The sequence below is a fragment of the Mobula hypostoma genome, chromosome 6 (genome assembly GCF_963921235.1).
Source record: "Mobula hypostoma chromosome 6, sMobHyp1.1, whole genome shotgun sequence".
NCBI classification, from domain to species: Eukaryota; Metazoa; Chordata; class Chondrichthyes; order Myliobatiformes; family Myliobatidae; genus Mobula; species Mobula hypostoma.
Window position 1 is genome coordinate 135,474,807 of NC_086102.1, and position 14,271 is coordinate 135,489,077.

General features: G+C 44.8%; 1 protein-coding gene across 2 annotated transcripts in view; it reads left to right on the forward strand.

Moving 5' to 3' along the window:
* The first annotated feature begins 4,023 nt into the window (after positions 1–4,023).
* LOC134348429 (aryl hydrocarbon receptor-like) overlaps positions 4,024–14,271 on the forward strand; it is a 155,374-nt gene continuing 145,126 nt past the window's right edge. For both annotated transcript variants that reach the window (XM_063051796.1, XM_063051795.1), the window contains exons 1-2: positions 4,024–4,462; positions 4,561–4,748. In XM_063051796.1, coding sequence (XP_062907866.1) covers positions 4,404–4,462; positions 4,561–4,748 — 247 coding nt within the window. In that variant the 5' untranslated portion in view covers positions 4,024–4,403. The remainder of the gene's footprint in view (positions 4,463–4,560; positions 4,749–14,271) is intronic.

Genomic DNA, 14,271 nt, shown 5'->3' on the forward strand with positions numbered 1-14,271 from the left:
AGACATTTTGTTCTGAATCACAAACAAGAGAAAGTCTGCAGATGCTGGAAATCCAAAGCAACACACACAACATGCTGGAGGAACTCAGCAGGGCAGGCAGCATCTATGGAAAAGACTAACCAGTCAACGTTTCAGGCCGAGATCTTGCTGTCCAGATGAAGGGTCTCAGCCCAAAACGTCCACCGTTTACTCTTTCTCATAGATGCCGCCTGGACTGCTGAGTTCCTCTGGCATTTTGTATTCCTATGTTCTGGTTGGAGATTGTCAGGTAGAGAGAGGGAAAGGTTCAAGAATCTGTCAAAACCTTCTTGCGACATCCCCACTATCTTCTCCAAAACTCTGTCCCAGGCCAGCTCAAAATGAAGGAGGATCACTCAGGATGGAATTGAGAACTTTGAGTCCACGAAGACATGAGATGTAGAGAGATTGGGTGGGCTTTGACTTTATTCATTGGCGTGTACTGTAGGTGACAGAGAGATATAAATCATGAGGGGTATAGAGAGGGTAAATACACTGTCTCTTTGCCAGGAAAAGGGAACCAAAAACTAGATGGCACAGGTTATAAGGTGTAAGGGGAAAGATTGAAAAGGACCTGTCGGAGCAACTTCTTCACGCAAAGGGTGGTGAATATATAGAATGAGCCACCAGAGGAAGTAGTTGAGGCAGGTATGATAACAGAATTTAAAAGACAGGTATATGGACAAGAAATGTTTAGAGAGATGTGGGCCAAATTCAGGCAAATGGAACTAGCTTAGGTGGGGTCCTTGGTTAGCATGTACAAGTTGGGCCAAAGGGCCTGTTTGCAAATGGCATTACTCCTTGACTTCATGAACTGGGAGCATGGAAGCCCTTTGGAATGGTGGAAAGACCAGGTCACCTCAAAAGTGACCCACACGCCACGTCACCATCAATGGGAAAATATGCAGCCCCAATATCAGCCACCTCAGAACCCACAAACCAAGGAGAGAGCAAGTCATAAAAATAAACAAAAACTGCAGGTCCTGAAAATCTGAAAAGAAACCAGAAAATGCTAAACAAGCAGCAGGTCAGGCAGCATCACAGCCAAGTCATACTTGATCCAGAGGGATTGCCAAAAAAGTAAAACTGTTTCAAAACAGTTGTTCCTAAGCTCAAATCCTCTTGTAGTGAAGCTGACATACCAACTGACTTCTTGCCGCACCTCATGTTTCCTTTCAGTAATACGAGGATGCATTTTGGAGTATTGTTGAGAAATCCCCCTCACATTGCTGTCCTTCAGCTCTGGGGCATGCATCTTTGAAGGTCTAAGTAATTTGATGATCAAAGTACATATATGTTACCATATACTGCAATGAGGTACAATGGGAATATAATAGCATTTATGGAAAACGGTACATAAACAAAGACTGACAAAGAATTAGTTACTTTTTCCACAGCTCTGATTGTGGCAAGATAGGGAATACGGTGGTAAAGAAGACATACAGCATGATTGCATTCATGAATTTGAGAATTGAGTTTAAGACCAATGACATCGGGTTGTAGCTGTATAAAGCTTTAGTTAGGACACCTATGGAGCATTCTGTCCAATTCTGGAGGCCCCACTACAGAAAGGATATGGAGAATTTGGAAAGAGTGTAGAAGAGTTTCACTGGATTAGGAAGTATTAGCTATAAGGAGAGGTTGGGCAAATGGTTTGTTTTCTAAGTGGAGCTCTGATAGAAGTTTATAACATTTTGAGAACCATAGATAAGGTAAATAGTGATATTTTTACCCAGGGTAGAAATGTCAGGGCTTTAAGGTGAGAGAAAGAAAATTTAAGGGAGTTGTATGGGGCTATATTTTTCCACACAGAGAATGGCAGTTCCTTTGGCCCTTCTGTTAGGGGAGCTGGTAGAACGTAAAAAGATAGTGACATTTAAGAGCAACACACATAAAAATTGCTGGAGGAACTCAGCACATCAGGTGCATCTATGGAAATGAAAAAAAAAATCAGTATTTTGGCTGAGACTCTTCTTCAGGACTGGAAAAGAAGTGGGAAATGCCAGGAGAAAATGGTGTGGGGGGGAGGGGATGTGGAAAGAAGATTAGCTAGAAGGTAATAGGTGAACCCAAGGGGCCAGAGAAGAAGGAATCTGATAGGAGAGGTGAGTGAACAATGGGAGGAAGGGAAGAAAGAAGAGCACCGGGGAGGTGATAGGCAGGTGACGAGAAGAGGTAAGAGGCCAAAGTGGGGAAAAGAAGAAGATAGAAGGCTGAAGGGGAAAACAAAAAAAAATTACTGGAAGGAGAATGCAATGTTCATGCCATCAGGTTGGAGGCCACCCAGATGGAATATGAGGCGTTGCTCTTTCAGCCTGAGAGTGACCTCATTGTGGCAAAAGAAGAAACCATAGACCGACATGATGGGACATGAAAGGGGATAAAAATTAAAATGGTTGGCCACTGGGAAATTCTGCTCTTTGGTGGATGGAGCAGAGGTGCTCGACAAAGCCCTCCACTAGTTACATTAGGTCTCACCAATGTAGAGGAGGCTACATCGGGAGCACTGGATAAAATAGACAACCCCAGCCGATTTGCAGGTGAAGTGTTGCCTCAACTGGGAGGGCTGTTTGGGCCCCTGAAAAAAGGTAAGGGATGAGGTGAATGGGCAGGTGTAGTGTTTCTGTCTCTTGTAGGATATATGTCAGGGGGTAGATTAGTGGGGAGAGATGAACAGAAAAGGGATCCTGTTGAAGAAGGCAGAAGCTCTAGAGAATGACTATTGGATGCGGAGGCTCATGGGGTTGTAGGTGTGGACAAATGGAACTCCCCATCTTCCTGTCACCTTAACAAGTATAGTGAGGGTGGATGTCCAGGAAATGAAGAGATGCAGGTGAGGGCGTAACAATGGCGGGAGAAGGGAAACCCCTTTCTGTGAAAAAGGAAATCATTTCTGATGTCCAAGAAAGTGGGAGGAGCCAAAGTATAAATTGTCGAGGGTGAAGACTTGTTCTGCTGACCCAGAAGGGTGGTGGTAATTGAGGGGAGGAAGCTGAGAAAGAAGCAGAGAGGTTTAAGGCCTGCTTGATGGGGGATAGAAGTGTATTGGGATTGGACATCCATGGTGAAAATGAGGCAGTCAGGGCCAGGGAGTTAAAAGTTAGCGAGGAGCTGGAGAGCGTGAGAAGTGTCCTGTCCTGGATGTAGATGGGAAGGGATTGAAGGGATGGGGGATAGATAGGGAGTCAAGGTATGCAGGCACGAGTTCAGTGGGGCAGGAGCAGGCAGAGACAATGGGCCTACCCGGACAGTAAAGTTTGTGGATCTTGGGTAGGACGTACAAACGAGCAGTAAAGGGAAAGGAAACTACGAATTTGGAGCCGTGGACTGGATTTTTCCAGAGTTGATGAGGCCAGTGATAGTGTCGGAGATAATTTTCTGCTGGTCTGTATTGGGATTCTTTTGAAGGAGTAAGTAAGAAGAGGTGCCGCCTGGCCTCACCAATGTAGATAGATGTCAGTTCACCAAACTGCAGCAGTACCTCCTTTGTCTGTACGGGATTGATGGTAAGGTTGGGACTGGTGCGGAGAGAGTGGAGAGCAGTGCATTCAGACATTTAAGAGGCATTTAGTAAGATCAATGAACCGGCAGGGATTGAAGAGAAATGGATCGTGTACAGGCAGAAGGGATTTCTTTAGTTTGCTGTCGTGGTCGGCATGGATGTGATGGGCCGAAGGGCTTGATCCTGTGCTATACTGTTCTAGGTATGTTTTGTATCTTTTCGCCTCTCAGAGCGTAAAAAAAAATCCAGCAGATAGATTTCGTTGTTGTCATCGCACAGGGAATCCATCCCCAATTACAGCATATCAGTAAGACCCATAAAGTGAAAGGCAACATAACTCTTGAATTGAAGGGTTGGTGTTGTCGTAATCTAACTACTACTCCGGCGCGGCCTCTCCCCTCTCCGCCCCAGCCTCTTTCACCCGCTGTTCCAAGTACAGAACCTCCTTAAGCAGTCTCCTCCTTCGGCGCTGCTGCTTTTCCGGGAGTATTGCGGAGGGAGGAGCCAACGATGTTATACGGATTGAATTCAGCCCAGCCCAGGAACAGGAGAGAAAGGAGGGTGACGGACTTACGCACTACTAGACGGGGCGAAGCAGGCAGAAGTTCCCGGTAAAAGAGTGAGGGAGAGATCGGGGCACGTAGGGTTGATTGCCGGAGTGTCTGACGGATTGAGTTCCAGGAGTAAGACGACGTTTGGGATCTGGGATCTGCTGACTGCGCACGGACTCGCACTGTTCGGAGCCGGAGTGGCGCCGTGAGGCTGAGTTTCCGCTGGAAGCCACTTCCCATCCCGCTCCGGGAACCGGGCACCCAAGCCGCCTTCGGCTAGTGTGGATTTACTTCACTGTGTGTAGCACCCTGTAGGAGCAGTTCCCGACAACATGTTGAGCAGCGGTGGGATTTACGCCGTGAAAAAGAGGAAGAAACCCGTGCAAAAGAGGTAAGGTCGCGAGAGGCAGCGCCGGTCCGGGAGAAGGGGAGGGGTTTCGAGCATTCGGGGCAAAGTCTAACTCTCGTTTCTCCTCTTGAAATCGTTAGCCCCAAACCTTCTCCCCTCGAAGGCGTGAAGTCGAACCCGTCCAAAAGGCACCGGGACCGTTTGAATTGCGAGCTGGATAAACTAACCAGCCTGTTGCCTTTTCCCGAGGATGTCCGGTCTCGTCTTGACAAACTCTCCGTGCTGCGCCTCAGCGTTGGATACTTGAAAGCAAAGAGTTTCTTCAACGGTAAGAGACGGACTCTTTAAACAGGACGCAGCGAGTTACAGAGGAACACACTGACATGGGCGCCACCACACTCACTCAGGCAGACAGATACATAGAAGTGCCTGCAGTCCGTGGATGTACACAATCAGGCCGATATGTACGCACACCCGGTACAGACATAACCGGACGCAGGTGGGCTCAAAGTCGGGGCCACAGTGTACCTCAGCATCGGTTGTGTGGCCCAGAGTCGTTATCAACACACACATTTTTTGGCAGGGGTTCCAGATTACGCGTGCCGCACGTCGGAATGTACATTTTAAACTGGGTGTGCTGTGCGGGGAAGGGGGCGTTCAGAGTGAGCTCCGCGTGGCTAGGATTGTGTAAAACCTTTTTATCGTTCTGAGGGAGGGTATAATCACCGTGTACACCCCGGGAACTGTGTATGAACTCGCACAAGCTGGAAAACAAGTACTCCCTCCGAAGTTTGGGCTACTTTTCCTGTTTTCTTTTTTGTTGGGGAAGGGGTTGAAGAGACGGCGCTGCGCTGTCTTAGTCTGACCTCCCTCGGGTCTGTAAAATATTGTTGTGGTAGGAATTTAGTTGAATATGTATACGGGCGGTTAGACGGGTTTGTGGTGTTGCGTTCAGATTCTACCGGGTCGCACAATCGGAGAAGTAGAGTGACCCGGACTGGCCAGACACGATGCTATTACTGAGCGTTGGATGGGCGTGACCTTTTTTTTAACTCCTTTATTCAAACCTGTATTTTTTGCACCCCCCTCCCCGTCTGAAATGTTCACTCTTCGTTATCTTGCCCTTTCTGAGGGTAATCCCTCTCTGCGTATATCCTCGGATCTATTTGTGTATTTTAAACTGGCTTAGCATGGGGAGACTTAAGTTGCACGAGATAAAGATTAAACTTTTCCACAAAAAAAGTGATCAAGTAGAGATTGAGTGTCTCTGGCTAGAAGTCGGTATCTGTCCCTCCATTCATTCAAGGGGCTTTTGGGGACAGAGGGAAGATCTGCCTCACCTCACTTTGAGACTGGTGTGTAGTTGTCAAGGCAGTAAATCGGAAGGGGCGTGATCATGTCACAGGTTGGCATTGTCCGCTTTTAAAGGTCTTCCTAAACAGTGGGTAACTGATTAAGAAGGTTACATGCTCACTGTTCCTCTTTCCCTCTCATTATCTTAAACACAAGGATGAAGGGCCTTGGCCTGAAACTTTTTATTCCCCTCCACAGATGCTGTCTGACCTCCTGATTTCCTCCTGCATTTTGTGTGTGCTTCTCTCATTTTCTGCTGGGAGAGTGGATAGTTGAACACATCCCACCTCAGACACCTGGATGTGGGGCAAATGAAGTCTTTCTGTCCCAAATTGTATTGAGATTTGAGGTTTTTATAGCCCCCATACACAGCCCGTTGCTGGGGCTGGTTGATTTTTAGCCTGGTGTCTGCCTGTCCTAAACGTACATGCTATTCTGTGGCTCTAATGAAATCTCCATGGTGTTTGAGTGTTAACGTCAACATTACCTCCCAGGGCCATTAGGGTATGCTGGGTGTACAACAACATGTGGAGAGCACAGAGAAGCCCAGTGTAGCAGGATCTCCAGAAGGCAAAGTTCATTCCTGCTCCACTGACTCCCCACTGCTTTCGCTCAGTGTCCCAGACTTTGTCAATGTCAAGTTCATTCTGACTAGTCCAATGAAAAACTTGTTAGCAACACCTTCTGAGGCATATGGCATCAGATAAGCAGTACTTGCAAGAAAAACACAAATGATACACAATCAACAGTAAAAAGTGTTGTAGTGGTGACAGTGTTGCAACACTGAGGCAGAGATTTTGTTTGTGTCAGAACTGCATGGTTGAAGAGAAGTCACTGGCAGTGTGGGACTTTAGGCTTCTGTTCCAATTGTCTGGTCTGTGTTCCTTCATTGACTGGTGATCAATTGTCGGGGGTTGTTGGTGGGGACCGTCCAGCGCTGTCAATTGGGCCTTGGCATTTGACTAGGTAAGTGGGAGACATATAGATGATTTGCTCTGTGACCTACGTGCCAGCAAGAAATTTTGTTCGTGGGGCAAATACACATACACGTGCCGTTCTTTGCTGGGATCTTGCTGGAAAGATTGCATTCTGTAAGCTAGCCCAGTCATGGGAACTTGCTCCATTGTCACACGTGCGCTGATGGGATGATAGTCAATGCTTTCTCATCATATCTCCCTATCAGGATGTGGCTTGGCAGCAACATCTCCCAAAGTTGAACAAACTTGCAAGAAACGTTGCAGCTTGTATGAGGGAAGAATGGTAAAGAAGGGAAGCTATCAAAAGGCTGTGAGTTAGAATAGTTCTCCAAGATGAATGTGAGGGGAGGATGAATAATAAGGGGTAACCTGATAGAAGTTTATGAAGTTATTGGAGGCATAGATAAAGTAGATTGTTGGAAACTTTTATCCAAAGCAGTAATGTCAAATATTTGAGGATATGCATTTAAGTGAGAGAGGAAAGTTTAAAAGAGATGAGCCGGGATGTTTTGTTACATGAGCGTGGCAGGTTTCTGAAACAGACTGCCAGGGTTGCTGGTGGAAGTGTCTATCATAGTGGTGCCTAAGATGCTTTTTGCTGGACATGAGGATATACAGGGAATGGTCAAAGTAAATTTATTATTGAAATACATATATGTCACCATATACCAGCTGAAGATTTATTTTCTTGCTAGCATTTACAGGAAAGTAAAGAAACGCAAAAGAATTTACAACGATGGCATATCTATATCGATCATGTTCAGGAAGAAGAGATTTAGGTTAATTTGGCATGATGTTCAGCACATACTTTGTGGGTTGCAAAGCCTCTTCATATGCTGTATCATTCGATGTTCTGTTAAACAAGGCCTTTGATTCTTCATTATTAACTGAACAAATACAATCTTGCTTTAATTGCACAAGTATCCATGTTTATCTGGTCCCTTTTTTTGAGTCTCATTCTGTCATGGGAAAGGATTTTTCAGTGAATCAGGATAAATTTGAATCAACAAAGTGCTGGCACTTTCAGAAAAGTCATAGTATGATTTCTAAGGCTGCCGTCAGCAGCTTGGTAGCGAATTTATCTCCAGGGATAAGTTGGCGTGGATGCAATGATGTTATCTAAGACAGGACCTAGATGGCTTCCACTGGCAGAGGCAGGTGTAGGTGTAGTCACTATACTGGGAAACGTCTGAATCTCATTATTTCACAATGCAGTAAGCAGCTGTGCATCCCAATATAAACAGGAGAATTTCAGTGATGCAGAGCAACACTCACTGTGAGCAGTTCTGCCATATTTCTGCAGGCTGCTTACCAGCATGGTAGCTGTGGGCTCAAACAGTTATTGATGCCCAACAATCTTTTTATTGTCTCTATGCAAACACTTACAGGTGTGTCACCTTTGCAGATTCTAGTTGTGTTTAATAGCTGATGACCTAGTTTATTTGCATAAGCCCTGTATTAGTAACTGTTAAACACTAAGATGAACATAACAGCTAATTTTGAGTACGCTGCTTGAACCATCGGGGAGGTGATGTAGGTGCCTTGCATTAGAAAATGGTAAGCCAGCTGGGAGCTTTGGTAAGGGGAACAGAACCCATTTGAGCAGTCGATAGCAGATCGTTGTGATTCCCTTTTAAGTTGCTAACCTGAAGCCTGCCCATCTGTTGTCTCAGGATAGTCTGAAAGAACCCACAGCATCCTTTTAAAGAAGAGCAACAGGTTACCTTTCGCTGTCCTGAACCAGCGCTTATCCTTCCTTCATCCTACAAACAGATTATATGGCAATGACCATGTATCACTATTTCAGGCACTTGGACAGTGACTATCCGAGAAGCATTTCATTAGCATTTGAAAGCAGTATATAAAGGAAGGTTTCTTGACCTAAGGGGGGAGGGGTTGCTGGATAGGGTACATGTTGAGATGTTTTTATTAGTAGGAGGTTCTCCAACAAGGAGCCATAACCTACAAGATAAGGTTCTAACCATTTAAAACTGAGGTATGTAAAAAAATAAATAAATAAAAAAAAATTCTTCTAGCAGAGGGTGTGAATCTTTGGAATTCTCTGTCCTGATGGATGGTAGAAGCTGAATTATTAGAAATACTTAAGGTGTTTGTGAGTAAATATTTGATAGATCAAGAATAGAGGGGGTGGAGGAATGGCGCCAGAGAGAGTTGAGGCCAGCCTGTGATCTTATTGAATGGTGGGGCAGGACTGAAGGCCTACTCCAGCTCCTGTTGTTCTTGCATATCCAGTGGTACCTCGGTGTGGCAATTATCTCTGTGCTCTATGTGACTGTTTAAGCCAGTGAAGCTGTGTTTCCAAACTGCTTTGCTCTTTAATAAATGTCATTCACACTCAAAGTGGTTAGTGTAATCGCTTTCAACAGGAATTCTGCAGATGCTGGAAATTCAAGCAACACACATAAAAGTTGCTGGTGAACGCAGCAGGCCAGGCAGCATCTGTAGGAAGAGGTGCAGTCGACGTTTCAGGCCGAGACCCTTCGTCAGGACTAACTGAAGGAAGAGGGAGTACTCACTCTTCATTCAGTTAGTCCTGACGAAGGGTCTCGGCCTGAAACGTCGACTGCACCTCTTCCTACAGATGCTGCCTGGCCTGCTGCGTTCACCAGCAACTTTTATGAGTGTAATCGCTTTGCAGTGTGGGCAATCACCGATTGGGGTTTGATTCCCATTGCTGTCTGTAAGGAGTTTGTACGTTCTCCCTGTGACTACATGGATTTCCTCCAGGTGCTCTGCATTCCAAAGACACAAGGTTTAGTGCAGGTTAGTAAGAAATGGGCGTGCTATGTTGGTGCTGGAAGCCTGGCGACATCTGTCGGCTGACCCAGCACTTGTGGTTGTTGATGCAAAGTGATGCCTTTCACTGTGTTTTGGTGTACCTGTGACAACTGAAGTTAAACTTTTTCAAAAAGTCTTCAATTTTTTAACAAGGTATGTGATTTTAGACATTATATTTTAACTCAATGGCATATAGGGAAAGGATGCTAGATCTTAATTTGGTTTTCTGCATTTTATTAAATATGTATGATGTGGTGGAGTGTAAAGGCTGCAGGATTCGCCCTGTAAAGGAGCTGCAGCAAGGTCCAGCTGAGAGCTTGTGTTATTTCCCTGCTGCTGGCCAAATGTATGCCATCTTATTTCTTCTCCACCCTAATCAGAGGAGGAGGAGGAGGAGGAGGAGGTTGGACATCTGCAGAGAGGTTCTGATATCCTGATGGGATGAGGGTAATGTTCTGAGGTCCCAAGTTCGGTTCCTTGGTTGTGGGACATTTTATTAATTTGACTCCCTCTACCATCAACAGGCTGTTTTACCTTCAAAATAAATATATTATCAAAATATGTATATGCCACTATGTATAGCTTGAGATTCATTTTCTTAAAGACATTTACAGGGAAATAAAGAGATCCAATAGATTTTATGAAAAACTATAAAGTCTGACAAACAACCACTGTGCAAAAGAAGACAAATCATGCAAATTATAAAAATATAAATAAAACTGAGAACATGAATTATAGAGTTCTTCAGAGTGAGTCTGTAGGTTGTGGAGTCAGTTCAGCGTTGAGATGAGTGAAGTTATCACACTGGTTTAGGAGCTTTGGAGAGCGTTTGTGCCTAGTCCCTGGTCCCATCCTTGGCTGGCTTTCAGGCCTGTTTCCCACAAGTAATGAATGGGGTCATCTTCCGGAACTTGCACCGAGCTACTGCTTAAGCCAAACCACCTGTTGGCTTTATGCGTGAACTCGAGGTACGTGCGGGGTCGATGCTGAAATCTCAGTGCTGCTGCATCCGGTCTCCATGAAGATCCTGATTACTGGGGTTTCTTTCAGTTACTTTGTAAAACTTATCAGGTTCCAGGTCTGGAAGAATTCCATAGTATTTCAGCCTTGGTCTCAGGGTTGTACTGCAGGGAGTTTTAAAATTTTAAAGGAGGAATTGGACTTGGTCCATACCTAGGGACTGATTGGCCAGAGAACTTCTTATGAGCCCTCCGGAATGGTATTATTTACCGTGCCTTTAGTATTTGTGGACATTTCAATACCAGTACTTCCCAGCTTTCTCCCCCTCCCTGACAAAGTGTCAGTCCTTGCTGGCTTTCTGAGGAATGAAAACGCCTGTCATTCAGGTGTCTGTTCCCAAACAAGAAACTGCGACCGTCAGCAAGCTATATCAGTAGTCTGGTTACAAATGTGGGTGCCGACTATGTGCTGCTACCAGCTGCCCTATTCAAACCAGGAAGCACGGTGGCAATAATTTTCTTGGAATTGGACTGCCTGTGTGTAACGTTCAGAGACCGCATTTGAACCAAAACCTGGCATGGGTTCCTAGTCCTTGCTTTGCTCCATTAAGACAGGGACAAGGGGTGGAGCAATAATCTGCCCCAGTACTTACACTGATAGTGATATTAATTAGACAAGGTCAGAGAACAAAATGCAGTTGAGGTGCATTCTTTGTGTCTTTAACATTGTGGTGGCTTTGTTCTGAATTCAAGGGGAATGTCACTGACAGTGCTGTAAGTGCATACCTTGTTCCTTTATAAGTTTACCCAGTTGTTCTGTGATTCATAACTTAAAAAAAAACTCCATCGTCTGTTGGATCTGCACTCAGCTGTCACATTTTTTTCCCCTTTGGTGTCTTTTTCTGCGCACTCCTGTGTTTATTTTGAGTTTCCAGTTCATTGCCTTGTGCTCAATTGAAATGTGGAAGAGGCTGGAATCGTGCCATGGTCAGATGGTGGAGATTTCACTCATTTAACTGTGGTCATTTTACTGTGGAGTAGACACAATTTCAGCACATTAGTTATTTAGTGAAACTCCTCCCTTGGATTCCTTGTTTACAACTCCCCAGAAACATACCTGTCACAGTATTTGTATTCCCGGTGAAACAAGCTCACTGATAATCCACCTATGTGGACTTGTCATATGCCAACAGAACTGTCAGTTTTGAAGACGTGGACTAAGAGCAAAGAGCATTGTATAGAGGGGACACAAGCGACTGCAGTTGCTTGGCTCTGCAGCCATAAAACAAGAACTCTGGGTCAGGCAGCATCTGTGGAGGCCAAGAGAGAAAATGTTCAGAATTTCCTCAGTAAAGGCCTGCCCTGTTTATTTATATAGAGCAGTGTGCAAGTGATGGCAGTATTATCATTCCATTTCTCAGTTATTTTTTCCTAGCCCCCTATTTACTTACAAGTATCTGATGTTTTCTGTCAAGTTTCAAAGTAAATTTATTATCAAAGTACATGTACGTCACCATATACTACCTTGTGACTAATAGAATCAGGGAAAAACTGCACACAAAGACCGTCAAACAACCAATGTGCTAAAGAAGGCAAACTCTGCAAATTAAAGAAAAATACTGAGAACACGAGCTGTCGGGTCTTTGCAAATGAGTCTATATGTTGTGGAATCGATAATGTATTGAGGGAATGAAGTTATCCACTCTGGTTCTGGAGACTGATGGTTGAAGAAGAATTATTGTCTCTGAACCTGGTAATCAGGCACTCGAGATATTGAATGCTGCTATCACCAAAAAAAAAACAGCCTAGCCTGACGCATTTCAAATCATCATTGGGGACTTCAGTCAGGCTTGTTTGAAGAAATCTGGACCTAATTACCATCAGCATATAATTTGCAGTATCAGGGGTCCCAACACACTAGACCACTATTATACTATGGGTAAAGAATGCCTACCATTCCATGCCTAAACTGCATTTTGTGAAATCAGATCACTTGGCTAGTAATGTGAACATCACCAGAGAGACACTGAAGTTCGTGGATATAGAAGTGTTTTATTCAACAAAAATGAGCAGCGGGCATCATGTAGACATCTTAGAGGAAGAGGCCTCCCCAGCTAATATTATATGGCATTTTTATATGCTAAAGATTGAAGGTAACAGCTGGACAATATAGTTACAATGTATCTACAATGATTCCTTTGAATCACAGATAATTTTCATACACCGTCTTCCTCTCACTCACACTCCAGAAACCCAAAATCAGTGTTAACTAGCATTGTCTGGTTTGCAATCAACTCCAGTCCACAGTTCCCAGAAAACTACTGTTCAGGGCTGCTCTTTAAATTCAATCTACAATTCACTTTCATGTTGCTGGTGAAATCGATATTTGCTATATACCCCTAGCAAGCTAGCCTTCTCCTCCCTGTATACAGGTAGAGGTTAAGGAGCAAGGCTCTAGGGATAAAGTACAGTAAAGAGGTGGTCACGGGAGGCAGAGGAACGGCTACAGGATTGTTTCGAGTCAGTGGACTGGGCCATGTTCAAGGACACCAGTGGATCTGAATGAATACATCTTGATTGTCACAAACTTTATTAAAAAAGAACAATTGTAGATGAGTGTGATCCCACAAAATCATTCAGTCCTCCCCAACCAGAAGCCATTGATGAACTATGAGATCTACTATCTGCTGAGGGCAAGATCAGTGGCATTCGGGTCTGGCAAGAGGTCCTCTGGAAAGCCGTGACATGGGTGAAGTGCCAAATCCAGACTAAACTTGAATTACCGAAGGATGCTTGGCAGCTGTGGCAGGGCTTGAATGCTATCACCTCCTACAAAGTGAAATCAAGCAACATGGGTAACAGCAAGGCTTCACTTCGAGATATGCTTGATGCCTTTTATGCTTGCTTTGACCATTGAGGTAACTTCATGAACTCCCACAGCCCCCAGTAATTTCAGTCTTTGAGGCCAACATGAGAGCATCCTTCAGGTGGGTGACACAAGGAAAGTATTTGGCCCAGATGGGTTACCTGACTGAGTTCTAAAGACCTGTGCTGATTAACTGGTGGGAGTGTTCAATAGTTCCATTTAATATCAGAGAATGTATACAATATGCAACCTGATATTCTTACTCTCCGCAGATATCCTCGAAACAGAAGAAAAGTACCCAAAGAATGAATAGCAGAAAAAAACATAAGAAACCCAAAGACCCCTGCCCCTTCCCATGGTCAGGCAGCATCAACCCTCCCCCTCCCCCTTTAATCTAGCATAAAGCATTAGCATTCCCACCACCCACTATACCAGCAACAGCAAAGCCCCCAAAGAGAGATCATAGCTTACAGTCCATCAAAAAACTAATTGTTCATTTCAACATCCCACAGTGTGTGTGTGTGTGTGTGTCTCTTTCCCTCTCCCCCTCTGGAGAGACGTGTATTGCTTCCACAGCGACAGGGGAGACAACGGTCGCTATTTCGATGTTACAGTCAGTCTGAAGTATTGCTTTTTTTGTTTTGTGTTCCCTGACTTGAGAATCAGCAAATCAACTACTGAGGGCAGAGCCCTCCAATAGCCACTCATGCTGTCTTCGATGTTCCAGCTCCCGCTACGCTTCAGTCTGCCGACTGTCACAACAGGTCCACAGCACATACCATTTCATTGGCTCTTCACTCAACCCTGGAACATCTGGACAGCAAAGATGCGTGCACCAGGATGCTCTTTATCAACTACAGCTCGGCATTCAATACTATCTTCCCCTTAAAACTAATC